Genomic DNA, 24,400 nt, shown 5'->3' with positions numbered 1-24,400 from the left:
TGCAGCTCTAAACATGCTCCCTGCAGCTCCATGCAGTTCACACCACACTCCGCACAGCTCCATGAGATTCCTACCGTGCTCCCCACGGTTCCTGCTGCACTCCCCGCAGCTCCATGCAGTTCGCACCGCGCTCCCCACGGCTCCATGCAGCTCCCTGCAGCTCCATGCAGTTCACACCATGCTCCCTGCAGCTCCCTGCAGCTCCCTGCGGTTCCGGCCGCGCTGACGCCGCGGTCTCTCCCCTCGCAGGGCGCCGCCGCCCGCCGAGGGCTGCAGCAGCGACGCAGGCGGCGCCGCCCGGCCGGACTCGCCGCAGCCGCCGTCGTCGCCCAGCGCCGGCCCCGCGGAGACGCCGGTCACGGAGCCGCCCGTCGCGGCGGCGCCCGCGGCCCAGGGCCCCCCGCCCGGCAGCGCCGACGCCGGCGCCGCGGCGCCCGCGCCAGGTAAGCGGGGCCGGCAGCCCCTGCTGCGGCTGCTGCGCTTCCTGCGCTGCTGCGGCGGCGCGGGGCCCGTCCCCTAATAAACGTGGTGCTGCCGCAGCGCGTGTGTGTGAGCTGCAGGGCTGCGCGCGCCGCCCGGCCCCTCCGCTGCATCCCTGCCCGCGGCGCCGTCCTGCTCCAAGGCCCCCGTGCAGCCCGAGGGTTCATGTGGGTCCTGGCCTGCACGGGGGTGCGGGGGCTGCTGCCCCACACGCTGCTGCTGCTGCCGCTGCTGCTGTCCTGCCCCACACGCTGCAGTTCTGTCACCTGCCCCACACGCTGCTGCCGCCCCCCAGGCTGCGCCAGGCGCCGGTGCTGTGGTGGGGCAGGGAGGGGGCAGGGCCGTGGGGCTGAGCCCCACAGCGGGGGTGCTGGGGGGCAGCCGCTCCCCCTATGCAGCCCCACGCCGCCCCACACCACCCCACGCTCCCGTGCTGCCCTGCTCCGTGCTGAGGGGCCCATGCAGACACTGCACCCAGCGCGTGGGGCCTGCGGCTGCTCCTGCTCCCGCCTGCTCCTTCCCTCGGATCCCGTATCCATGCGGCGTTTCCAGCTCCTTCCCTCACTCCTGGTTACCCGCATGGCTGTGGCAGCTGCCCGTGTGTGTGTGGGTGCAGCGCAGCGGCAGCATGCGGCGGTGCAGCAGGTCCCTCCATCCCCGCCGGCCCCGCTGCAGCCCTGGACTGCAGGGCGGCTCTGCGGTGCAGGGGGAGCTCCCGGTGCTGCTGCTGCTCTGCATCAGGCCCTGCTCCCGTGCAGCCGCCCTCGCGCTGGGACCGTCCGCACGCGGCTCTGACCCTCCCGGGGCACCCGGGACCGTCCCCGTCCCTGTCTCCATCCCGGTGGGGTCACAGGGAACCCGCGCGGCCCCGCAGGCACCAGGGGGATGCAGCGTGTGGGGCTGCAGGGTGTGTGGGGCTGCAGCCATGTGTGGGGCCGCAGCGCCCATGGGGCCACCCCACGCGCGGGGTCAGCGTGTCCCTTTCCGCAGGGCCGGCGGGCGCTGCGGCGCGCGGCGGGGGAGCGCCCCGGGCCCGGCTGCAGGTAACGGCGCCGCGCGGGGCCCCCCCGCCCGCGGCAGCCCCGCGGCAGCGCCGGGCGGCGCAGGGGATGCGCGGGGGCGGCCGCGCCGGCCTGCGCTGAGCGCCCGCGCCCGCAGGGTCCCGCAGGGTCCCGCCGCGGAGCCCCTGCGCAGCCGGCGGAGACGCACGGAGCCGCGGGGCCCGCCAGGTAGGGGGGCTGCAGGGCTCTGTGGGGCTGTGGGGAGCTCCGTGGGGCTGCATGCGGCTCCGTGGGGCTGCAGGGCTCCGCACGTCGCTCAGCCCGTCCCGTCCCGTCCCGTCCCGCAGGGCTGCGGGCGCCGGGACGGCCCCTCCGGCGGCACCGCGGGGCAGGACCCGGCGCGGGGGCCCCGGCGCAGCCCCGGAACTGGAACCAGCCCCGCTGCCCGTGCGCTGCCCCCGCGGGAGGACCCCCCTGGGGACCCCCCTGGGCGCCCGCGCCGGGTCCCGCCTGGCCCCGCTGCTGCCGCCGCCGCCGGCGCTGCCGCTGCTCTGAGCGACGGGACGGGGGCAGCGGGGACGGGGGCAGCAGGGACGGGGGGTGGTCCCGTGGGGCGGTTCCACGGTCAGTTCCGTGGGGCGGTCCCGCGGTCGGTTCGCACACATTGTATTTTTGCAGAGCGTTTCCGGTTTTGTCTCACACTGTTTCTATTAAAGCTCTTTGGAAGCAGCCCCGGTCCTGGCCCCGCGCGGGGGCTCCGGCTCCAGCTCCGGCTCCATGGGGCGGCCGGCGGCTCCGGGACCTGCGGGAGGGAGCGGGGGGGGTGAGCGGCGCGCGGGCGGGGCCGGTACCGGTGCTGGTCCTGGTACCGTTCCCGGTCCCATTCCCACTCCCGTTCCCGTTCCCTGTTCCCGTTCCCGTTCCCATTCCCGTTCCCGCTCCCGTTCCCATTCCCGCTCCCTTCCCGCTCTCACCGCTACTCGTGGCGCTTGGGGTTGCTCACGGCCACGTAGTGGTAGAGGACGACGAGCAGGAACAGCGACACCCCCAGCATGTTGGCGAAGATGGCGAGCTGCACGTCCGACACCATCCTGTGCATGGGGGGGACATGGACACCATGGGGACGTGGGGACACCCCGACACTGTGACACCGGGACATGGGGACACCGGGGACAAGGGGACATGGGGACACCCCCAGCATGTTGGCGAAGATGGCGAGCTGCACGTCCGACACCATCCTGTGTGCATGGGGGGGGACATGGGGACACCGTGGGGACAGGGGGACACCATGGGGACAGGGGGACACCCCGACACTGTGACACCGGGACATGGGGACACGGGGACACCGGGACACCAGGGACACGGGCAGGGTCCCCCCGGGCACGGCCACGTCAGCACCGGGGACACGGGGACACCCCCACATGGGGACACGGGGACACCCCCCCAGTGACACCCCCGGGCCCGCCCCCCCCCCACGTTGAGGCCCCCCCCGGGCTGAAGCCGCCCCCGGCCGAGACCCCCCGGACCCGCCCGGACCGGAACCTGCCCCCCCCCCGGACCGGACCGGACCGGAACCTGCCCCGCCCCGGACCGGACCGGAACCTGCCCCCCCCCCCCTCCGTGCCCCCCCGGACCGGACCCGCCCGGACCGGAACCCCCCCCCCCGGACCCCCCGCCCCCCCCGCTCACGCGCTCGGCCCCGCTCGCGCCGCTCGGTCCGTCGGCTCCGCGCACTTCCGGCCGCGGGGGCTGCTGGGAGCGGGCGCCGCGGCAACGGGGAGGCGCCGGCCGCGGGAGGCCCCGCCCGGCCGCCGTAGGGAGCCCCGGGGCGCCACGTCACGGCGGCCCCGCGGTGACGTCACGGCCCGCGGCGACGTCACGCCCGCGGGCAGCCCCGCGCTGACAATAGGGCTGCCCCTGGCGCCGGCCTCTGGCCGTGACGTCACCGCCTGGCCGCAGCCCCGCGGTGACGTCATGTCTGGGCGCACACACCCCCACCCCGCCCCGGCTGATCCTCCCTGGGGCTGCCCCACAGCCCTGCCCCATAGAGCTGCCCCATAGAACTGCCCCACAGCCCTGCCCCATAGAACTGCCCCATAGAGTTACCCCATGGCCCTGCCCCACAGTGCCCTGGCCCTGCCCCATAGAGCTGTCCCATGAATCTGCCCCATAGCCCTGCCCCACAGTGCCCTGGCCCTGCCCCATAGAGCTGTCCCATGAATCTGCCCCATAGCCTTGCCCCACAGTGCCCTGGCCCTGCCCCACAGCCCTGCCCCATAGAGCTGCCCCATAGAGTTACCCCATGGCCCTGCCCCACAGCCCTGCCCCATAGAACTGCCCCACGGCCCTGCCCCACAGCCCTGCCCCATAGAACTGCCCCATAGAGCTGCCCCATAGAGCTGCCCCACGGCCCTGCCCCACAGCCCTGCCCCATAGAGCTGCCCCATAGAGTTACCCCATGGCCCTGCCCCATAGAGCTGCCCCATGAATCTGCCCCATAGCCCTGCCCCACAGCGCCCTGGCCCTGCCCCACAGCCCTGCCCCATAGAGCTGCCCCACACAGTGGGGCTGGGGGCCATGCAGCTCTCCCAGCCCCCAGCCTGGTCCTGGCGCCACGGGGCGGCTCCAGCCCCCAGTGTGAGCACGGGGAGTCCTGCCCCACAGGAGACCTGAGACCCACGGGAGACCTGAGACCCACGGGAGACCTGAGCAGGGGTCACAGCTCCCAGGGCACCCGTGCCCCACGGCCGGCCCCATGGGGACCTGCGGGTGCCCCCGATGCCCGGAGCCCCCAGGGCGCAGAGCGGGAGGGCCCAGAGGCGCCAGGTCGGCGGTGCTGGGGGCAGAGGGACCGATCCGTGTCCCCAGCCCCCGGCAGCCCCGTCCCCGTATCCATCCCTGCAGCCCTGTCCCCGTATCCATCCCTGCAGCCCCGTCCCCGTATCCATCCCGGCAGCCCCGTCCCCGCTCCGTCCCCGGCCCCGCTGCGGCCCCGTCCCTCCGTCCCTCCTCCAACACCAGCCCCATCCCCTCCTCCATCCCCATGTCCATCCCCGCTCCGTCCCCTCCTCCATCCCCATGTTCATCCCCGCAGCCCCTTCCCTCCTCCATCCCGGCTCGGTCCCCTCCTCCAGCCCCGTCCCCGTCCCCGCTCGGTCCCCTCGTCCCTCCCCGCTCGTTCCCGCCCCCCGGGCCGGTCCCCGCGCTGCCCCCGCCCTCCCCCGGTGCCTCTTCCCCAAACAAGGGCAGCGCGGGGCCCCTCGGGCCGCTCCCCCCGCGGGCTCCGCGCCCGGCGCCGCCCGCCCCGACCCGCGGCGGCTGCTCGGGCTAATTATAGCCCGGGAGCGGCGGGGGGAGCGGGGGGAGCGGGGGGAGCGGGGCGGCCCGAGCCGGGCCCGGGGCTGCGCCGGGCGCTGCTGCCTGCACGGGGCTGCACGGGGCTGCACGGGGCTGCACGGGGCTGCACGGGGCTGCACGGGGCTGCGCCGGGTCCCTGCACTGCGCCGGGCTGCACCGGGCCCCTGAGCTGCACCCGGCTGCACCGGGCACTGCTGCACGGGGCTGCGCTGGGCACCGCTTGGTGCACTGGGCTGTGCTGGGAACCCCTGGGCTGCACTGGGTTGTACTGGGCTATACTGGGGTACATGGGGCTGTGCTGGGCCACACTGGGTGTACTGGGCTATATTGGGCCATACTGGGGTACATGGGGCTGTGCTGGACTGAACTGGGCTATATTGGGCCGTACTGGGGTACATGGAGCTGTGCTGGGATGTACTGGGATATATTGGGCTGTACTGGGGTGCACAGGGCTGTGCTGGGCTGTACTGGGCTATATTGGGCTGTGCTGGGCTATATTGGGCCGTACTGGGGTGCACAGGGCTGCGCTGGGCTGTACTGGGCTATATTGGGCTGTGCTGGGCTATATTGGGCTGCGCTGGGGTACATGGAGCTGTACTGGGCTGTACTGGGCTATATTGGGCTGTACTGGGCTATATTGGGCCGTACTAGGGTGCACGGGGCTGTGCTGGGCTGCATTGGGCTGTGCTGGGCTATATTGGGCTGTACTGGTGCTGGTGTCGGCAGGGGCTGCTGCTGGGGTCCCATTTGGGGACTTGGGGGCCCCACAGAGGCTCAAGGGCCCCCGGGAGCCCCCGCTGCCCCCGGCCCCTCAGGGCGTTGGACCCGCGCGGGCCCCACGTGCGACGCTGCCCGCGGCGCCGAGCCAGGCGTGACGTCAGCCGGGGCCCGCGCCAGGGCGTGACGTCATGGGGGCCTTCGCGTGGCCGCACGGCCCGGGGAAGCCGTGATGTCACCGCAGGCGCAGGGCCAGGCAGACATGATGTCCCTGCGGGGCCAGGCTGGGAGTGACGTCACCGCATGGCCAGGCATGCTGATGTCACCGCATGGCCGGGGTGGCTGTGACGTCACCGCATGGCCGCGGTGGCTGTGATGTCACCACATGGCCAGGCATGCTGATGTCACCGCATGGCCGGGGTGGCTGTGACGTCACCGCATGGCCGGGGTGGCTGTGACGTCACTGCCGTGCGGTCACTGCTCAGTGCCACCCGTGTCCCCATTCCCGTGTCCCTGGCACCCGTTGTCCCCGCAGCAGCCCCTGGCTCAGCGGCTGCGTCCGCCCGGGGCCGCGGAGGCTCCGCAGCCGGCGCTGGGGCGCAGAGATGGGGTTGGTCCATGTGGGGCGGTGCCGGTGCCAGTCCATGTGGGGCCGGGGGAGATGACGCTGGTGCACGTGGGGCCATGGCGGTGCCGGTGCTGGTCCATGCAGGGCCATGGCGGTGCTGGTCCATGGTGGTGCTGGTCCATGGCGATGCCGGTGCCGGTCCATGGTGGTGCCGGCGCCGGTCCATGGCGGTGCCAGTGCCGGTCTGTGGTGGTGCCGGTGCCGGTCCATGGCGGTGCCGGTGCCGGTCCATGGCGGTGCCGGTGCTGCAGCCGGTGCCAGCAGCAGCGCAGCGAGGCGCAGCCGCCCCCGGCTCCCCACAGCAGCAGCAGCAGCAGCAGCAGCGACGGCAGCACCAGGTCCGCGGTCGGCGCTGCCCCCGGCCCGGCCCCGCGGCGGCCCCGGCCCCTTCCCGCCGCTAACGAGGAGCAGATGTCGGCGGCGGGGGCGGCGGTGCCCGCGCGGGCGCAGGAAGCGGGGCCCGGCCGAGCGGCCGCCGGTGGCTCCGCGCGGGGCGGCCCCGCCGCGAGGGGCCGGCCGAGGGGAGGGCGGAGGCGCCGCGGCCGCCGCGACGCGACGGGACGGGACGGGAGGCGACGGGACGGGCCGAGCCGGGCCGGGCCGGGCCGGGACAGGAGGCGCCGCCGCCGCTCGCCATGGCCCCCTGGCTCTGGCCCTGCCTGCTGGCCACGCAGGCCCTGGCCGCGCACTTCCCCCCGCGCTACAGCCTCTACACCGGCGCGGCCGCCCCGCTCGCACCGGCACCGGCACCGGCCGCGCGCCACAGGTAGGAGGGAAGCGCTGCCCGCCGCGACGCCGCCGCCCGCACGTGCTGCCCGGGGCGGCCCCGCGCGCCCGCCCCGACACGTGCCGCGCGCGGGGCCTCGGCCGCTGCCACGCGCGGGGGCGGCGAACGGGCCGGTGCCCGTCGGGCCGGTCCCGCGTGGCCGGGGGTGCCGGGCCCGGGGCTGCCGTGGCCGGTCCCGCGTGGCCGGGGGTGCCGGCGCCCCGGGGCGGTGCCCGGCCCCGCTCGCCGCGCTCGGAGCACGGGGAAGGGGAAGGGGAAGGGGAGGGGGCGCTGCCCGCGGCCGGGCCGCGATGGGGATGGGGACGGGGCGGGGGCGGCCGGGCCGCTGTGCCGGGGGTCCCGGCGGGGGCAGCGGGGACGGGGTGCGGGGCGGGGGCGGCCCCGGGGCTCTGCGCGCCCCACGGCGGCGCCGGCGGGGCCGGGACCGGGGGGACACGGGGGGATGCGGTGTGGGGCAGCGGGGGGATGCGGTGTGGGGCGCAGTGTGGGGCGCGGGCTGGGCCCCGGTTCGGGCCGCGGGGCCCCACGGCGGCCGGGGGGAGGGGGCGGCGGCGGCCGGAATTCCCGTGCGGGCGGCGCTGCCCCCCCGGGCAGCCGCGTTCCGGGAAGCGGCGGCGGCTCCGCGCGGGGCAGAGTCCCCGGGGCGGCGCCGGGGGCTGCGCGGGGGGCGGCGGGACCGGCCCGGGACACGGGGGCTGCGGGCGGGGCGGGGGGGCAGCCCCGGCCCGGGGAGCCGCGGGTGGCGCTGATGGAGGAGCCGCTGCGCACGGACCCGCTGCCACCGCGTCCCGCTGCGGCCCTGCTGTGTCCCCACTGTGTCCCCACTGCGTCCCTGCCGCCCCAGCCACATTCCCACCATGTCCCTGCTGCTCCGGCCATGTCCCCGCCATGTCCCCGCTGTGTCCCCGCTGTGTCCCCTCCACATCGCTGCCGCTCCGGCCACATTCCCACCATGTCCCCGCCATGTCCCTGCTGCTCCGGCCACATTCCTGCCACGTCCCTGCTGTGTCCCCGCCACATCCCTGCCACCCTGGCCATGTCCCTGCCGTGTCCCCGTTGTGTCCCCCCCCCGCATCCCTGCCGCTGCGGCCACGTCCCTGCTGCTCCAGCCATGTCCCCACCGTGTCCCCGCTGTGTCCCCCCCTCATCCCTGCTGCTCCGGCCACATCCCCGCCATGTCCCCGCTGTGTCCCCGCCATGTCCCCCTGTGTCCCCTCCACGTCTCTGCTGCTCCAGCCACATCCCTGCTCATGTCCCCACTGTGTCCCTGCTGTGTCCCCACCACGTCCCTGCTGCTCCAGCCACGTCCCTGCTCGTGTCCCCATTCGCTCACAGGGCCCGGCCGGGCCGCGGTGCCGCGGGCAGGGCACGGCCGTGGGCACAGGGCTCGTGATCCGGCCCATGGAGCGGAGCAACGACAGGACGGGGCGGCCGTGGGGAGGGAGAGCGGCCGGCTGGCGGAGCCGGGGGTGTGGGCGGGTGTGTGCATGGGCGCAGTTCAGGTGTGCTGTTCGGGTGTGCAGTTCGGCTGTGCGTGCCGGCCGTGCGTGCGCGAGGGCAGCAGCTCTGCGCCGTCCTGCAGGAACCGCTGCGCCTTCGTGGTGTCGCGCACCGTGAGCTGCCTGGTGGAGGACGGTGTCGAGAGCTACGTGAAGGCCGAATACCAGCCCTGCGCATGGGGGCAGCTGCAGTGCCCACGGCTGCTCGCGTGAGCACTGCGCCGGGCACGGCGTCGGAGCGGCCATGGGGTGGGATCGGGGATGGCATCGGGGCGGCAATGGGGATGGGATCAGGGCTGCAATGGGGACGGCGTTGGGGCTGCAATGGGGACGGGATCGGGGCTGCAATGGGGACAGGGTCAGGGCTGCAATGGGGCAGGATCGGGGCTGCAATGGGGGCGGGATCGGGCCTGCAATGGAGATGGGATCGGGGCTGCAATGGGGATGGGATCAGGGCTGCAATGGGGCGGGATCGGGGCTGGAATGGGGATGGGATCGGGGCTGCAATGGGGACGGGATCGGGGCTGCAATGGGGCAGGATCGGGGCTGCAATGGGGCAGGATCGGGGCTGCAATGGGGACGGGATCAGGGCTGCAATGGGGACGGGATCGGGGCTGCAATGGGGACGGGATCAGGGCAGCAATGGGGACAGGATCAGGGCTGGAATGGGGACGGGATCGGGGCTGCAATGGGGACAGGGTCGGGGCTGCAATGGGGACAGGGTCAGGGCTGCAATGGGGCAGGATCGGGGCTGCAATGGGGGCGGGATCGGGCCTGCAATGGGGACGGGATCGGGGCTGCAATGGGGACGGGATCAGGGCTGGAATGGGGACGGGATCGGGGCTGCAATGGAGATGGGATCGGGGCTGCAATGGGGATGGAATTGGGGCTGCAATGGGGCAGGATCGGGGCTGCAATGGGGACGGGATCAGGGCAGCAATGGGGACGGGATCGGGGCTGGAATGGGGACGAGATCGGGGCTGCAATGGGGACGGGATCAGGGCTGCAATGGGGCAGGATCAGGGCTGGAATGGGGACGGGGTCGGGGCTGCAATGGGGCAGGATCGGGGCTGCAATGGGGATGCGGTTGCGGCCGCGTGGGCTCGGGGCCCTCGTGCTGCTGCCCCCACCGGCCCCTGCTCTGGTTTCATCCTGCGGCGCCGCCTGCCCGGCCACAACCGCAGCCAACGTGGGATCGGGAGACGCTGCCGGAAAGAGGGACCGGGAGGCGGGAGAGGGAGCGGGACGGGCTGGGGATGGAGATGGGGACAGGGTGGGGGCATCATGGCGGGGATGGGATCATGGTGGGGATGGGATCACCCTGGGAATGGGATCACAGCGGGAATGGGATCACCTTGGGAATGGGATCACCCTGGGAATGGGATCGTGCCGGGGATGAGGCCGGGGCAGGGGCGGCTCCCGGGGCGGCCGCGGCGCCGTTTCCTTTGTCCTGCCCTTTGCAGCCCCCTCCGACTGGAGCTTCCGGCGTTCCCGGAATCCCGAGCCTGACCTGGGCACTGACCTGGGGGGTGGGATGGGAAGAGGGACAGGGACAGGGACAGGGCAGGAGCCAGGACAGATCTGCTGCACCGAGAGCAGCGCAGAGCAGCGCCCCGGCACGGCGGCGCAGGGCATGCGGTGCAGGGTGCAGTGCAGGGCACAGGGTGCAGTGCAGGGCATAGGGTGCAGTGCAGGGTGCAGTGCAGGGTGCAGTGCAGGGCGCAGTGCAGGGTGCGGTGCAGGGTGCAGTGCAGTGCAGTGTAGCACCTCGCTGCGCCCGCAGGTACCGCAGCTTCCTGCGCCCCCGCTACAAGGTGGCCCTGAAGACGGTGTCGGAGCTGGAGTGGCGCTGCTGCATGGGCTACTCGGGGGAGGACTGCGCCGAGGGGCCGAGCGTGCCCAACAATGCGCCCAACAATGCACCCAACAATGCACCCAGCAATGCACCCAACGCGCCCAATGCATCCAACAACGCGCCCAATGCGCCCAACAACGCCCCCAATGCGCCCCACGCGCCCGGCGCCACCGGGCGCCCGCGGCCGCGTCCCGCGCGCCCCACGCTCTCCGGCTTCGGCGCCGCGCTCAGCGGCCTGGGCGGCGAAGGTAGCGGGGGCGGCGGGCGGCGCGCGGCGGCGGCGGCGCCGGGGCTGAGCGCGCTGCGTCCCGCAGGCGCCGGCGGCGCCGAGAGGCTGCAGCGCCTGGAGGAGACGGTGCGGGCGCTGGGCGCGCAGCTGCAGGAGCTGCAGGAGCTGCAGGGCGCGCGGTCGGCGCCGCCCCTCGCCGATGCCCCCGACGCGCTGCGCGAGCTGCGGCGGCACCTGCAGCGCCTGGAGGAGCGGCTGGACGCGGCGCTGGGCGGCGCGGGGGATGCGGCGCCCGACGACTGCGCCGCCTGCGCGGCCGGCACCGAGGGGCTGCGGCGGCAGCAGGACGAGGCCCGCGAGCGCATGCGGGCGCTGGAGCAGCTCGTGGGCTCCGTGGACCAGCGCAACCGCGAGGCGGTGGAGACGGTGCAGCGGCACGTGAGCAGCCTGAGCGCGCGCCTGGCGCCCGGCGCGGCGCCGCTGGAGCCGCTGCGGCGGCGCGTGGCCGAGCTGGAGCGGCGCATGGGCGACATGGGCGACGCGCAGGGGCTGGCGCAGCGCGTGGCCGCGCTCGAGGGGCGGCCGGAGGCGGTGGCGCCCGGCGCCAACGTGAGCCGCGCGCTGGCGGCGCTGGCGGAGAGCGGGGCGCAGCGCGACGCGCGGCTGGCGGCGCTCGAGGGGCGCTGCGCGGAGCCCTGCGCCGGGCCCGGCGCCGACGCGGAGCTGCAGCGGCTGCAGCGGCGCCTGGAGGGCAGCGAGGAGCAGCTGCGGGCGCTGCAGCGCGCGGGGGCGGACGCGCGGGCGCTGCGGGAGCTGCAGGGCGCGCAGGGCGACGCGCTGGCGGCGCTGGCCGCGCGGCTGGGCCGTTTGGAGGCCGCGGAGCCCGCGGGGGCCGGCGGCGGCGCCGAGCGGCTGCGCCGGCTGGAGATGGAGCTGCAGGGGCTGCGCGGCGAGCACGGCGCCTGCACGCAGCCCTGCGGCGCGCTGCACGACGAGCTGCAGCGGCTGCGCGCGGCCTGCGCCGCCTGCCCCGGCGGCACCGCGGCGCCGCGCGGCGACACCGAGGACGAGGACGAGGACGAGGCGGCGCTGCTGGCGCGGCTCGACGCCTTCCCCGTGGCGCCCGGCGCGGCGCCCGCGGCGCTGCAGGACGCGCTGGCCGAGGCGGTGCTGGAGCTGAGCGCGCTCAACGGCACGGTGCAGGCGCTGCAGGACGCCGTGGCGCGGCACCGCACCGAGCTGCAGCAGCTGGGCGCGCACGCCGCGCGCCTGGACGCCGAGCTCGACCGCACGGCGGCCGCGGCGGCCGAGGCGGCGGCCGAGGGCGAGGAGCGGCTGGAGGCGCTGGCGCGGGAGGCGGCGCAGGGCGGCGCTGCAGCGTGTCCCGCTGCGCTGGAGCCGCGCGTGGCCAAGCTGGAGGGCGTCTGCGAGCAGCTGGAGGCCGTGGGCGCCGGGCTGGGCGCGCTGCGCGACGCGCTCGGCCGCCACGTGGGCGGGCTGTGGGGCGCCATGCGCGCGCTCAACGGCTCCGCGCGCCGCCACGACACGCTGCTCGACAAGCTGCACGCTCAGCTGCCCCGCCGCCTCGGCGCCATCAACGGCAGCCTGCAGCAGCTGCGCGCCGACGTGCAGCGACTGGAGCAGCAACCGCAGGGTGGGACGGGGGGGATGTGGGGTGCAGGGATGGGGATGCAGGGATGCAGGATGGGACATGGAGGTGCAGGGATGGGATGCAAGGATGCAGGGAGGGGATGCAGGGATGGAGGGAGGGGATGTGGGGATGCAGGGATGTGGGGATGAGGATGCAGGGTGGGACATGAGATGCAGGGAGGGGATGTGGGGATGTGGGGGCACAAGGATGGGGACATGGCATGGGGATGGTGCAATGGGGACCTGGGGACATGGCACATGGGGACAAGGACACAGCAGGATTTGGGCTGCGGGAAGGGGGACACGGGTGCAGGGGTGCGCAGGGATGGGGACACGGGGCCTTGCGGACACACGGGGATGGGGTTTGGGGACAGCGGCTCCAACGGCCCCTGCTTCCTGCAGCGCTTCCCGGCCCCCCTGGCCCCGCAGGCCCCGTGGGCGACGTGGGGCCCCCCGGCCCCATGGGGCCCCCCGGCAAGGACGGCGGGCAGGGCCCCCCGGGCCCCCCAGGTGAGGAGCGGCCCCCGCGCCGCAGTGGGGCTGCCCCATGGCCGGGTGGGGGAGGGCCCTGGGGCAGCCCCTGCCCCACAGAGCCACCTGCATCACCCTCCTCTTCCTCCCACAGGGCTCCCCGGAGAGACAGGTACCGTGGGGAGGGCTGTGGGGCTGGGGCAGGGCACGGGGAGGGGGCAGGGGGCAGGGATGTGGGGCGGGGACACGGGGATGTGGGAATGGGATACCTGGATGGGGGGCTCGGACATGGGGATGTGGTGTGGGGACACAGATTGGGGCAGGGACGCAGGGATGTGGGGTTGGGGCAGGGACATGGGGCTGAGACATGGGGCGAAGTGGGGCTGGGGCTGTGGGGCCGGGCTGTGGGGCCGTGGGGCTGTGCCGTGGGGCTGGCCGTGGGGCTGGGCAGTGGGGCCGGCCGTGGGGCTGGCCGTGGGGCCGGGCCGTGGGGCCGGGGCTGCAGCCAGGGCCCGTCCCGCAGGGCCGCGGGGGGCGCCGGGCGCGGTGCCGCACGTGGCCTTCTCGGCGGCGCTGAGCGCCCCCCACGCCGAGCCCGGCACCATCCCCTTCGGGCGGCTGCTGCTCAACGACGGCGGCGCCTACGACCCCGACACGGGTGAGAGCCCAGGGGGCAGCGCCGGGGGCAGCGCCGGGGACAGGGGGCAGCGCCGGCCGGGGAGCCGCGGGGTGCAGGGCAGATCCTGGGGGGCAGCGCAGCTCCTGGGGCTGCAGTGGGGGTGTCGAGGGTGCAGTGCAGGTCCTGGGGGTGCAGTGGTGGTGCTGGGGGTGCAGTGCATGTCCCGGGGGTGCCGTGCAGCTCCTGGGGTGCAGTGGGGATGTCAGAGGTGCAGTGCATGTCCCGTGGGTGCAGTGCATGTCCCGGGGGCGCCGTGCAGCTCCCGGGGGGCGGTGCCGGTGCTGGTGCCGCGCGTGGCCGCGCTGACACCCCCGGCGCCCGCAGGCACCTTCACGGCGCCGGTGAGCGGGCGCTACCTGGTGAGCGTCATCCTCACGGGGCACCAGGGCGAGAAGATCGAGGCGGTTCTGTCGCGCTCCAACCGCGGCCTCGCGCGCCTCGACTCGGCCGGGTACCAGCCCGAGGGGCTGGAGAACCAGCCGGCGGCGCCGCCGCGGCGCAGCGCGGGCGCCCTGGGCGCGCTCAGCCTGGTGCTGCCGCTGGCGGCCGGCGAGACGCTCTGCGTGGACCTGGTGAGCGGGCGGCTGGCGCACGCGCCCGGGGAGCCGCTCACCGTGTTCAGCGCCGCGCTGCTCTACGACGACGACGGCGACGGCGACGGCGACGACGGGCGGCTCCACTGAGCGCCCCGCGGCAGCGCCCCACAGCCAGCCCCATGGCTGGCCCCACGGCAACACCCCACGGCCGGCCCCACAACTGGTCCTGCAGCTGGCCCCACGGCAACACCCCCACAGCCAGCCCACAGTCCTGCGATCGGCCCCACAGCGACACCCTATGGCCGGCCCCACAGCCAGCTCCACTGCCAGCCCCACAGCTGGCCCCACGGCAACGCCCCCATGGCACCACCCACAGCCCTGTGCTGGCCCCATGGCACCACCTTGCAGCCAGCCCCACAGCCCGCCCCATGGCACCCAGCCCATGGGCACAGAGCCCCTGGTGGCCCCCTTATTTATCGGCACCCCCAGCCCCACACTGACACGCACTCCGCCCCCCTCCAACCAACACCTGGACCCACATCTGGACCTACACCTGGACTCACACCTGGACCCCCCCCACCTGGACCCACACCTGGACCCCCCCCGGACCCCCATGTGCCCCCCCTCCGCCCCAATAAAGACTCGGCGCCGGGTTTGGACCGCGCCTCCCGACGCCGCTTTATTCCCCGGGTCCTGCTCCGAACTCCTCGTCCCAGCCCGAGCGCTCGTCCTGCGGCGGGGCCCAGGCGTCCGAGAGGGGTCGGAAGTTGGCGTAGGGGGAGCCCTGGGGAGAGGGGCGGGGGGGTCAGAGCGGCCCCCGTGCAGCCCCCATGCAGCCCCAACCCCCACGCAGCCCTGGGTGCAGCCCCTCCCCCGCACAGCCCCGCTGCAGCCCCTGCTGCAATCCCCACGCAGCTCCGCTGCAGCCCCTGCACCTCCCGGTGCAGCCCCCACCCCATCCCTGCTGCAGCCCCCATGCAGCCCCACGTACCTGCCGCACGAGGCGCAGGGTGGGCGGGCGCAGCTGCCGCAGCTGCAGCTTCCTCCACTTGATGGCCGCGAACCACCTGCGGGGATGGGGCAGCGCGGGGTTGGGGGGCAGCGCAGGGTTGGGGGGCAGCGCAGGGTTAGGGGCAGCGCAGGGTTAGGGGCAGTGCCGGCCGGGGGGCAGCGCAGGGTTGGGGGGCAGCGCAGGGTTGGGGGGCAGCGCAGGGTTGGGGGGCAGCGCCGGCGCCCCCGGGTCCCCCCTCTCACCTGTGCCGCTTGAGCCCGCGGAAGCCGCTGCCCGTGTTGCCCAGACGCTGCCCCGGGCGCCGCCTGCGACGGGAGCCGCAACGTGGGGCCGGGGCGCGCAGCACGGTGCCGGATGCACCCAAGAGTGCTCAATGCACCCCATGGACCCAATGCACCCCACGATACACCATGCACCCCAGGGTGTCCCTGTGCACCCCAGGGTGTCCCATGGACCCAAGGCACCCCAGGGCGCTCTGTGCAGCCCAGGATACTCCCATGCACAAGTGCATCCAAGAATGCTCAATGCACCCCAGGGCATCCCATGGACCCAATGCACCCCACGATACACCATGCACCCCAGGGTGTCCCTGTGCACCCCAGGGCACTCAATGCACCCCATGATACATCATGCACCCCAGGGCATCCCATGGACCCAGTGCACCCCATGATACAGCATGCACCCCAGGGTGTCCCTGTGCACCCCAGGGTGCTCCATGGACCCAATGCACCCCAGAGTGTCCCACGGACCCAATGCACCCCATGATACATCATGCACCCCAGGGCATCCCATGGATCCAATGCATCCCATGATACAGCATGCACCCCAGGGTGTCCCATGGGCCCAATGCACCCCATGATACAGCATGCACCCCAGGGTGTCCCTGTGCACCCCAGGGTGCTCCATGTCCCCCAGGATATCTGCTGCATGCACGGTGCTCAATGCACACCAGGATACCCCCATGCACAAGTGCACCCAAGAGTGCTCAGTGCACCCTATGGACCCAATGCACCCCAGGGTGTCCCTGTGCACCCCAGGGCACTCAGTGCACCCCCATGTTACATCATGCACCCCAGGGCGTTGCATGGACCCAATGCACCCCATGATGCCTCATGCACCCCAGGGTGTCCCACAGACCCAATGCAGCCCAGGGTGTCCCTGTGCCCCCCAGGGCAGCGCTGCAGCTCGGGGTGTCCCGCGCAGCCCCCACGCAGCCCCGGGGCTCCCTGCGGCACCTGCAGAGCTTGGCCACGATGGAGCAGGCGGCCTCGCCGAGGAAGGCCGGGAAGGAGAAGACGCCGTCCAGGATGCGGCCGTAGACGCTCTGCGGGTCGGCGCCGTGGAAGGGCGGCCTGCGGCGGGCGGTGAGCGCGGGGCTGCGCGGGGCCGCGCGCGGCGCCGCCTCCTCACCTGCCCACCAGCATCTCGAACACCAGCACCCCCAGCGCCCACAGGTCCACGGCGAAGTCGTGGCCCTCCTGGCGCAGCACCTCGGGCGCCAGGTACTGCGGGGTCCCGCAGAGCGAGAAGGTCTTCTCGCCGCGCGCCAGCTCCTTGGCGAAGCCGAAGTCGACCTGCGGGGCCGGCGCGTGAGCGGCGCCCGCGCCCGGACGCCTGGGCCCGCTGACCCTGCCCGGACGCCTGGGCCCCGCCGCCCCTGCCCGGTACCAGCTTCACGTAGCCCTCCTGGTCCAGCATGAGGTTCTCGGGCTTGAGGTCGCGGTAGACGATGCCGCGGCCGTGCAGATACTCCAGGGCCTCCACCACGCAGGCGGCGCAGAACGCGGCCGTGGGCTCCTCGAAGCAGCGCCTGGCGCGCGGGGGGCAGCGTGGGCCCCGGTGCAGCCCCGGGCACCCCTGCAGCTCCATGCACCCCTCCATGGCCCTGGTGCAGCCCCATGCACCCCCTGCAGCTCCATGCACCCCTCCATGGCCCCGGTGCAGCCCCGTGCACCCCCTGCAGCTCCATGCACCCCTCCATGGCCCTGGTGCAGCTCCATGCACCCCCTCCATGGCCCTGGTGCAGCCCCATGCACCCCCTGCACCCCTCCATGGCCCCAGTGCAGCCCCGTGCACCCCCTGCAGCTCCATGCACCCAGCACAGCCCTGGCACAGCCCCATGCACCCTGTGCACTCTCTGTAGCTTCATGTACCCTGGCATGGCCTCGATGCAGCCCCAGTGCACCTCCCGCAGATCCATGCACCCCAGCATAGTCCCGGCACTGCCCCATGCACCCCCGCAGCTCCGTGCCCCCCGCTGCAGCTCCGTGCCCCGCCATGGCCCCGCGGTCCGTACTCCTGGCGCAGTTTGCTCCACAGCTCTCCGCCCTGGCAGAACTCCAGCAGCAGGTAGACGTGCTGCCCGTCCCGGAAGGAGCCGAAAAACCTGCCGGGGTCCCCGGTGTCACCGGGAGCTTGTGCAGCCCCCACCCCCCCAGAGCGGCACCGCGCAGGGACAGTGCAGCGACACCCTGCAGTGACACCGTGCACTGACACCCCACACTGACACCTAGCAGTAACATTGCAACAACACCCTGCAGCGACACCCTGCAGTGACACCCTGCAGCGACACCCTGCACTGACACCCTGCACTGACACCCTGCACTGACACCCCCCCCCAGCAGTGACACTGCAGTGACACCCTGCGCTGACCCTTCCCCAGCAGTGACACCCCACACTGACACCTAGCAGTGACACTACAGCAACAGCCTGCAGCGACACCCAGCAGCAACACCCTGCACTGCCACCTGCACTGCCACCCTCCCAGCAGTGACACCCTGCGGTGACACCCTGCACCGACACCCAGCAGTGACACCCGACACTGACACCTAGCAGTGACACCCAACAGTGACATTGCAACAACACCCAGCAGTGACACCCTGCAGCGACACCCTGCAATGACTCCCTGCACTGACCCCCCCCCGCAGTGACACCCCCTGCAGTGCCACCCCCGCCCCGCCGCGCGGTCCCCGCTCACCCCACCACGAAGGGGCAGCGGCTCCGCGCCAGGACGCGCCGCTCGGTGCGCACGGCCTCCTGCTGCCGCGTCCGCTGCACCCAGTCCTTGCGGATCCGCTTGAGCGCCAGGAGCCGCCCCCGGCACCGCACCTGGCACGGGGCGTCCGTGGGGCTCCCGTGGGGCCGGGACACCCGTGGGGCCGGGACACCCGTGGGGCTCCCGTGGGCTCCCGCAGGTCTCCCGTGGGCTCCCACGCCGCTCCCGTCCCGCGGTCCCGGCTGCCCCCCGCTCTCACCAGCTCCACGCGGCCGAAGCCGCCGGTGCCCAACACGACGGGGCGGTCCCGCTGCGGCCCCTCCTCGTAGCGGACCGGAACCAGCTCGTCCAGCCGCACCGGGGGCTGCCCCGGGCCCGGCCACGCTGCGGCCCTGCGGGACCGGGACCTGCGGCACCGGCACCGGGACCGGGACCCGGCACCGGCACCAGGACCGGGACCCTGCGGCACCGGGACCCTGCGGTACCCCCAGCCGCCCCATCTCCATCCCAACGCCATCCCTATCCCATCCCAATCCCGACACCATCCCCAGCCCATCCCAAACCGATCCCCGCCCATCCCAATCCTGATGCCATCCCAGCCCCTGACCCATCCCAGTCCTCACCTCATCCCGTCCCAATCCTGATGCCATTCCATCCCATCCCATTCCCTCCCATCCCATCCCCTCCCCTCCCATCCCATCCCCTCCCATCCCCTCCCATCCCATCCCGTTCCCATCCCATCCCATCCCATCCCATCCCGTCCCATCCCATCCCCTCCCATCCCATCCCGTCCCCTCCCATCCCATCCCATCCCACCCCATCCCATCCCGTCCCCTCCCACCCCATCCCATCCCATCCCATCCCATTTCCTCCCATCCCATCCATCTCATCCCGTCCCATCCCATCCCGTCCCCTCCCATCCCATCCCATCCCACCTCATCCCGTCCCCTCCCATCCATCCCGTTCCATCCCATCCCATCCCCTCCCATCCCATCCCATCCCATCCCATCCCACCCCATCCCGTTCCATCCCATCCCCTCCCATCCCATCCCATCCCCCTCCCATCCCATCCCGTCCCCTCCCATCCCATCCCAGCCCACCCCATCCCGTTCCATCCCATCCCCTCCCCTCCCATCCCCTTCCATCCCATCCCCTCCGATCCCCTTCCATCCCGTTCCATCCCATCCCCTTCCATCCCGTTCCATCCCATCCCCTCCCATCCCATCCCATCCCATCCCATCCCATCCCATCCCATCCTACCCCATCCCATCCCCTCCCATCCCACCCCATCCCATCCCATCCCATCCCACCCCATCCCATCCCATCCCGCACTGACGGCTCAGGATCCAGCGGTGCCGGTCCCTCCGCGGGGGCCTCATCCCTGCGGGCGCACGGAGCTGCCGGTGCCCACGGCCGGGCCCGGCTCCGACAGGGAGCAGGAGCCGCTGTGGGGCCGCGAGGGCGCCCGGGGCCGTCCGTGGGGCAGGGATGGCACCGTGGGGCGGGGGGCTGCAGTGTGGGGTGGGCATGGCACTGTGGGGTGGGGGGGCTGCGCTATGGGGCTGGGCGCAGGGTGGCACCGGATGGCACCGTGGGGCTGCGCTATGGGGCTGGGCGCGGGGGGGGCTCTTCCCCGGCAGCTCCCGGCTCCACGTTTGGACACGGGGGCCCAGCTGGCACCACCTCCCCCAGCCCCACTGCACCCACCGCCCCCCAGGGGCTTCTGTGGGGCTGGAGGGTCCCAGGGAAGGGGCTGCCCTGGCGAGCGGGGCTGGGTTCAGCTGTGGGGCTGGGATTGGCTGTGGGGTGGGGGCTGTGGGGCTGGGTTCAGCTGTGGGGCCAGGATCGGTTGTGGGGCTGGGTTCAGCTGTGGGGCAGGGGCTGTGGGGCTGTCGGGGGGCACTCACGGCTGCAGGGGCTGCAGGGGGCAGAAGGGGCCGATCTCCAGGAAGTCCCTGTGGGCGGAGGGGGCTGGTCCCGGCACAGAGCCCGGAGCAGCCACCCGGGAACGGGAATGGGAACGGGAATGGGAACGGGAATGGGAACGGGAACGGGAACGGCCCCCCCTGCCCCCGCGCCCACTCACTCCTTGGCCACGGTGACGCAGGTGACGGTCCCCAGCGCCCGGCACGAGGCCGTCCGGGGGCTGCTCCTGCGGCGGGAGGAGAGCGGGGGTCAGCGCTGGGGGGCAGGGAGCACGGGGAGCAACAACGGGGTGCAGGGAGCACGGGGTGCACGGGGCGCTGGTGTGCATGGGGTGCTGGTGTGCAAGGGACACACGTGCACGGGGTGCTGGTGTGCAACGATAGGGTGCAGGGAGCACCGGTGTGCGTGGGGCGCTGGTGTGCAACGAGGGTGCAAGGAGCGCTGGGGTGCCAGTGTGCGAAGGACACATGTGCATGGGGTGCTGGTGTGCAACAGTGGGGCACGAGGAGCACCAGTGTGCGCAGGGTGTGCGCAGGGTGTTGGTGTGCAAGGGACACGTGTGCACGGGGCGCCGGTCTGCAAGAAGCAGACGTGCAGGGGGAGGCAGCAAGAACCACGTGTGTGCAGGCAGCCAAAGTGTCCAGCTGCGGGTGTGCGAGGGCCCCACGTGCCGGGTTGCGGGTGTGCAAAGGTCCCGTATGTCTGGTTGCCCGTGCGCCCCCGTCGCTCCCGTCGCTCCCGTCGCTCCCGTCGCCCCCGTCACCCCCGTCGCCCCCGTCGCTCCCGCTGCTCCCGCGCAGCACCCACCGCAGCAGCGAGATCTCCCCGAAGTGCTCCCAGGGCCCAGCACGCGGAGCGGCTGCTCCCGCCCGGCCACGCGGCGGCTCACGGACACCTGTGGGACACGGCCCGGCGCTGTGGGGCAGGACCCGCCGTGGGGCAGAACCCGCCGTGGGGCAGGACCCACCATGGGGCAGGACCCGCCGTGGGGCAGGGCCCGCCGTGGGGCAGAACCCGCCATGGGGCAGGACCCACCATGGGGCAGGACCCGCCGTGGGGCAGGGCCCGCCGTGGGGCAGAGCACCCACCTCCCCCTCCAGGATGAGGTAGAAGTTCTGGCCCTCGTCGCCCTCGCGGACGATGACGTGGCCGGGCGCGAAGCTGCACTGCAGGCGCAGGCGGCGTCAGCCCCGCGCCGGGTCCCGCTGTCCTGGCGTCCCCGTGTCCCCATGTCCCGGCATTGGCACCGGGGACAGGGCGCGCGGGGCCCCACGGCCTTTGGGGCCCTGTGTGCCCCACGGAGGGCGGGCGGACACGCGGGGCACATGTGTGCACACTCACATGCAGTGCACACACATGCATGTTGCACACGCAGGTGCAGTGCACACACATGCATGTTGCACACACATGCACGCTCAGGTGCAGTGCACACACTCATGCACGTTGCACACGCATGCACGCTCAGGTGCAGTGCACACACACATGCACGCTCAGGTGCAGTGCACACACACATGCACATTGCACACGCATGCACACTCAGGTGCAGTGCACACAGACACACATGCACGTTGCACACGCATGCACGCTCACGTGTGGTGCACACTCACCTCCTCCATGGCGTCGAGCAGCTTGGCCAGGACGGTGTCGGAGAGGCCCTGCAGCCACTGCACCCTGGGGCGCAGGAGGGGACAGGGACAAGGGCAGGATGGGGACAGGGATGGGGCTGGCCATGGGGTGGGGTGGGCATGGGGACAGGGACAGGCAATGGGAAGGGGGCTGGGGAGAGTGACGGGAATGGGGCTGGGGATGGGGCAGGGCTGGGGATGGGACAGGGATGGGACAGGGAGGCACTAGGGAAGGACACGAGGACGGGGCTGGGATGGGGACAGCGCTGGGGACAGGGAGGAGGGCAGGAATGGGGCTGGGACGGGCGGCCACGGGGATGGGGGTGACGAGGACAGGGCTGGGGCTGGTGATGGGGACGGGGACGGTGCCGCTCACGTGCGCAGGGTGCGCAGGACGTCCTGGCGCCGCCGCCTCGCGTGGCCGGTGACCACGGCCCGGTACCGCTGCCTGCCGATGGCCCAGAGCCGCACGGCGCCCAGCGCTGCGGGACGGTGTCAGCGCGGGGACGGCGACGGGACGGCGACGGGGATGGGACGGCAACGGGGACGGGGACAGGGGCGCACGGGGACGGCGGCCTTACCGCGCACCGTGGCCGTGCGCTTGCAGTGGTACAGCACGGCCAGCTCGCCAAACACGTCGCCGGGGCCCAGCGTGCGCAGCGGGCGGCCGCTCTGCGTCACACTGAGCTGCCCCTCTGCGGAGACACGGCCGGGGCGGGCAGCATGGGCGCGCATGCACCGTGCATCCTCCTGCATGCACCCTGCACCCTGCTGCATGCACCCTGCATCTACCCTGCACACTCGTGCATGCACCCGGCACCCTACTGCATGCACCCTGCACCCTGCTGCATGCACCCTGCACCCTCGTGCATGTACCCTGCACGCTCGTGCATGCACCCTGCACCCTCCTGCATGCACCCTGCATCCTTGTGCATGCACCCTCCTGCATGCACCCTGCACGCTCGTGCATCTACCCTGCACACTCGTGCATGCACCCTGCACACTCGTGCATGCGCTCTGCATCCTCGTGCATGCGCTCTGCGTGCTCGTGCGTGAATCCTGCATGGGTGTGCACGCATCCTGCATGCTCATGCATGAGTCCTGCGTGGGTGCACATGCACCCTGCACACTCGTGCGTGCACCCTGCATGCTTGTGCATGAATCCTGCATGGGTGCACCCTGCATGCTCATGCATGCGCTCTGTGTGCTCATGCATGAATCCTGCATGGGTGTGCACCCACCCTGCACACTTGCACATGCACTCTGCATGCTTGTGCATGCATCTGTGGGGTTGTGCACCCACCTGGCACACCTGCACCCTGCATGTTTGTGCACGCACTCTGTGCGCTTGTGCACGCTTAGGCATGCGCCCTGCATGCTTGTGCATGAATTCTGTGTGGTTGCGCACACATGTGCATGCACCCTGCATTCTTGTGCACCCATTCTCTGTGTTTGTGCACGCATCCTGAATGGCACATGCATCCTGTCCTGTTCCGCACGCAGCCTGCATGCTTGTGCAGACACAAATGTTTGTGAACGCGCCCTGCACACTCACCTGCGACAACGAACATGGCGGCGCCCTCGTCGCCCTCGGCCACCACGGTGTCCCCGGGGCCGTGGCGCACGGGGACGAAGCTCCGCGCCAGCGCCTGGGGGCAGCCCTGGCCCAGGCGCTGCAGGAAGGCGCTGCGGCTCAGCGCCGCCGCGATCTCGCTGCAGTCCCTGCAGCAAACACCTGCTGCACCCAGTGCCGCCCCCTGCGCTGCAGCCCCCTGCGGCACGCGCAGTGCAGCCAGTGCTGCGTCCCTGTCCCCAGGTACCTGGGTGACAGGGGCTCCGCGGGCGCCCCCAGCTCCGCGTCGCTGTGCAGGGGCTCGGGGACGATGGGCGGCGCGCGGGCGTCCTCGGCGCCCTCCTCCTGCAGCCGCAGCTCCCGCAGCTCCCGCAGCTCCCGCAGCTCCCGCAGCTCCCGCTCCATCGCCGACGAGTCCTGCGGCGGGCACGGGGCAGCGCTGCCCCAGTGCAGACCCCCTGCACTGCCCCAGTGTGCTGCCCCACTGCTGCACTGCGCCTGTGCTGCATCGGCGCTGCACCGCGCTGCACTGGTTCTCCCCACGCACTGCACTGCACTGCGCAGCGCTGCACGGCCTCTGCACTGCCCCGTTCGGCAGGGCCACTGCTCTGACCTCGCTGCATCAGCCCCGCGGCTCCTGGCGCCGCTCCCCACTGCGCTGCACTGCACCGTGCTGCACCGCACCGCGCTGCACCGCGCTGCACAGGGCCCTGCGCTCCCGGCACGGCCGGCCCCGCGCGCGAGCAAAGGTCGAGGCCGGCTGGGAGGCTCCGCGACGGAGGCTCCCGATCCCTGCGCCGGGGCGGCCCGGTGGGACCGGCACCGCGAGCGCTGCAGGGGACGGGGCGGCCACCCTGGTGAGGCCGCGTGGGCACCCTGCACCGCTGCACCCGCTGCAACTGCTGCACCCGCTGCAACTGCTGCACACGCTGCAACTGCTGCACTCATTGTAACCCCTGCACCCACTGCAACCCCTGTACCTGTGCCCGCAGCAACTCCTGCACCTGCTGCAGCGCCCAGGGTGCCCCAAGCCCCTCCGCCTCCCCCGTGGCACCCACCTGCTGCACAAGCAACGGGCCACGTCTGCCCCTGTCACCTGCGTCCTGTCACCACCCCGCCGCGCCCGCCCGTGACGCAGTAACCGGCACCGCAGGCAGCATCTGCTGCACCCTGACCCGGCGCAGGGCGAGCCCAGGGCCAGCAGCCCCCGCGCTGGCGCCTGCGCCCTGACGGCACCAGGGAGGGAGGCGTGGGGCTGCGAGAGCTGCCGCTGCATGGCTGCGCTGCACAGCTGCACTGCATGGCTGCGCTGCATGGCTCCACTGCACTGCTCACACGCTGCACAGCTCCTACGTTGCATGGTGCCACTGCATATCTGCA

At 73.0% G+C, this 24,400-nt stretch overlaps 2 protein-coding genes and 1 pseudogene across 2 annotated transcripts; 1 reads left to right on the top strand and 2 right to left on the bottom strand.

Annotated features, from left to right (window-relative positions):
• Positions 1-2,457: 2,457 nt before the first annotated feature.
• OST4 (oligosaccharyltransferase complex subunit 4, non-catalytic) lies at positions 2,458-2,571 on the bottom strand. The gene has a single exon (XM_088530745.1). The coding sequence runs from the start codon at positions 2,569-2,571 to the stop codon at positions 2,458-2,460; it is 114 nt and encodes a 37-aa protein (XP_088386871.1).
• A 4,171-nt stretch (positions 2,572-6,742) lies between these two features.
• EMILIN1 (elastin microfibril interfacer 1) lies at positions 6,743-14,036 on the top strand. Its single transcript, XM_088530759.1, has 10 exons — positions 6,743-6,937; positions 7,483-7,518; positions 8,535-8,678; positions 10,253-10,363; positions 10,481-10,572; positions 10,639-12,228; positions 12,606-12,713; positions 12,829-12,846; positions 13,198-13,332; positions 13,678-14,036. Exons 1-10 carry the CDS (start codon positions 6,819-6,821, stop codon positions 14,034-14,036), a joined length of 2,712 nt encoding a protein of 903 aa, XP_088386885.1. The 5' UTR covers positions 6,743-6,818.
• A 532-nt stretch (positions 14,037-14,568) lies between these two features.
• On the bottom strand, positions 14,569-23,425 carry LOC148593516 (cGMP-dependent protein kinase 1-like; annotated as a pseudogene).
• Between the last annotated feature and the right edge of the window lie 975 nt (positions 23,426-24,400).

The sequence above is a fragment of the Tinamus guttatus genome, unplaced genomic scaffold, assembly GCF_059628265.1.
Source record: "Tinamus guttatus ecotype Peru unplaced genomic scaffold, ASM5962826v1 Tinamus_guttatus_pri_ptg000386l, whole genome shotgun sequence".
Lineage (NCBI taxonomy): Eukaryota > Metazoa > Chordata > Aves > Tinamiformes > Tinamidae > Tinamus > Tinamus guttatus.
Note: the sequence above shows the minus strand (reverse complement) of the source record. Positions and strands in the feature narration are given on the sequence as shown.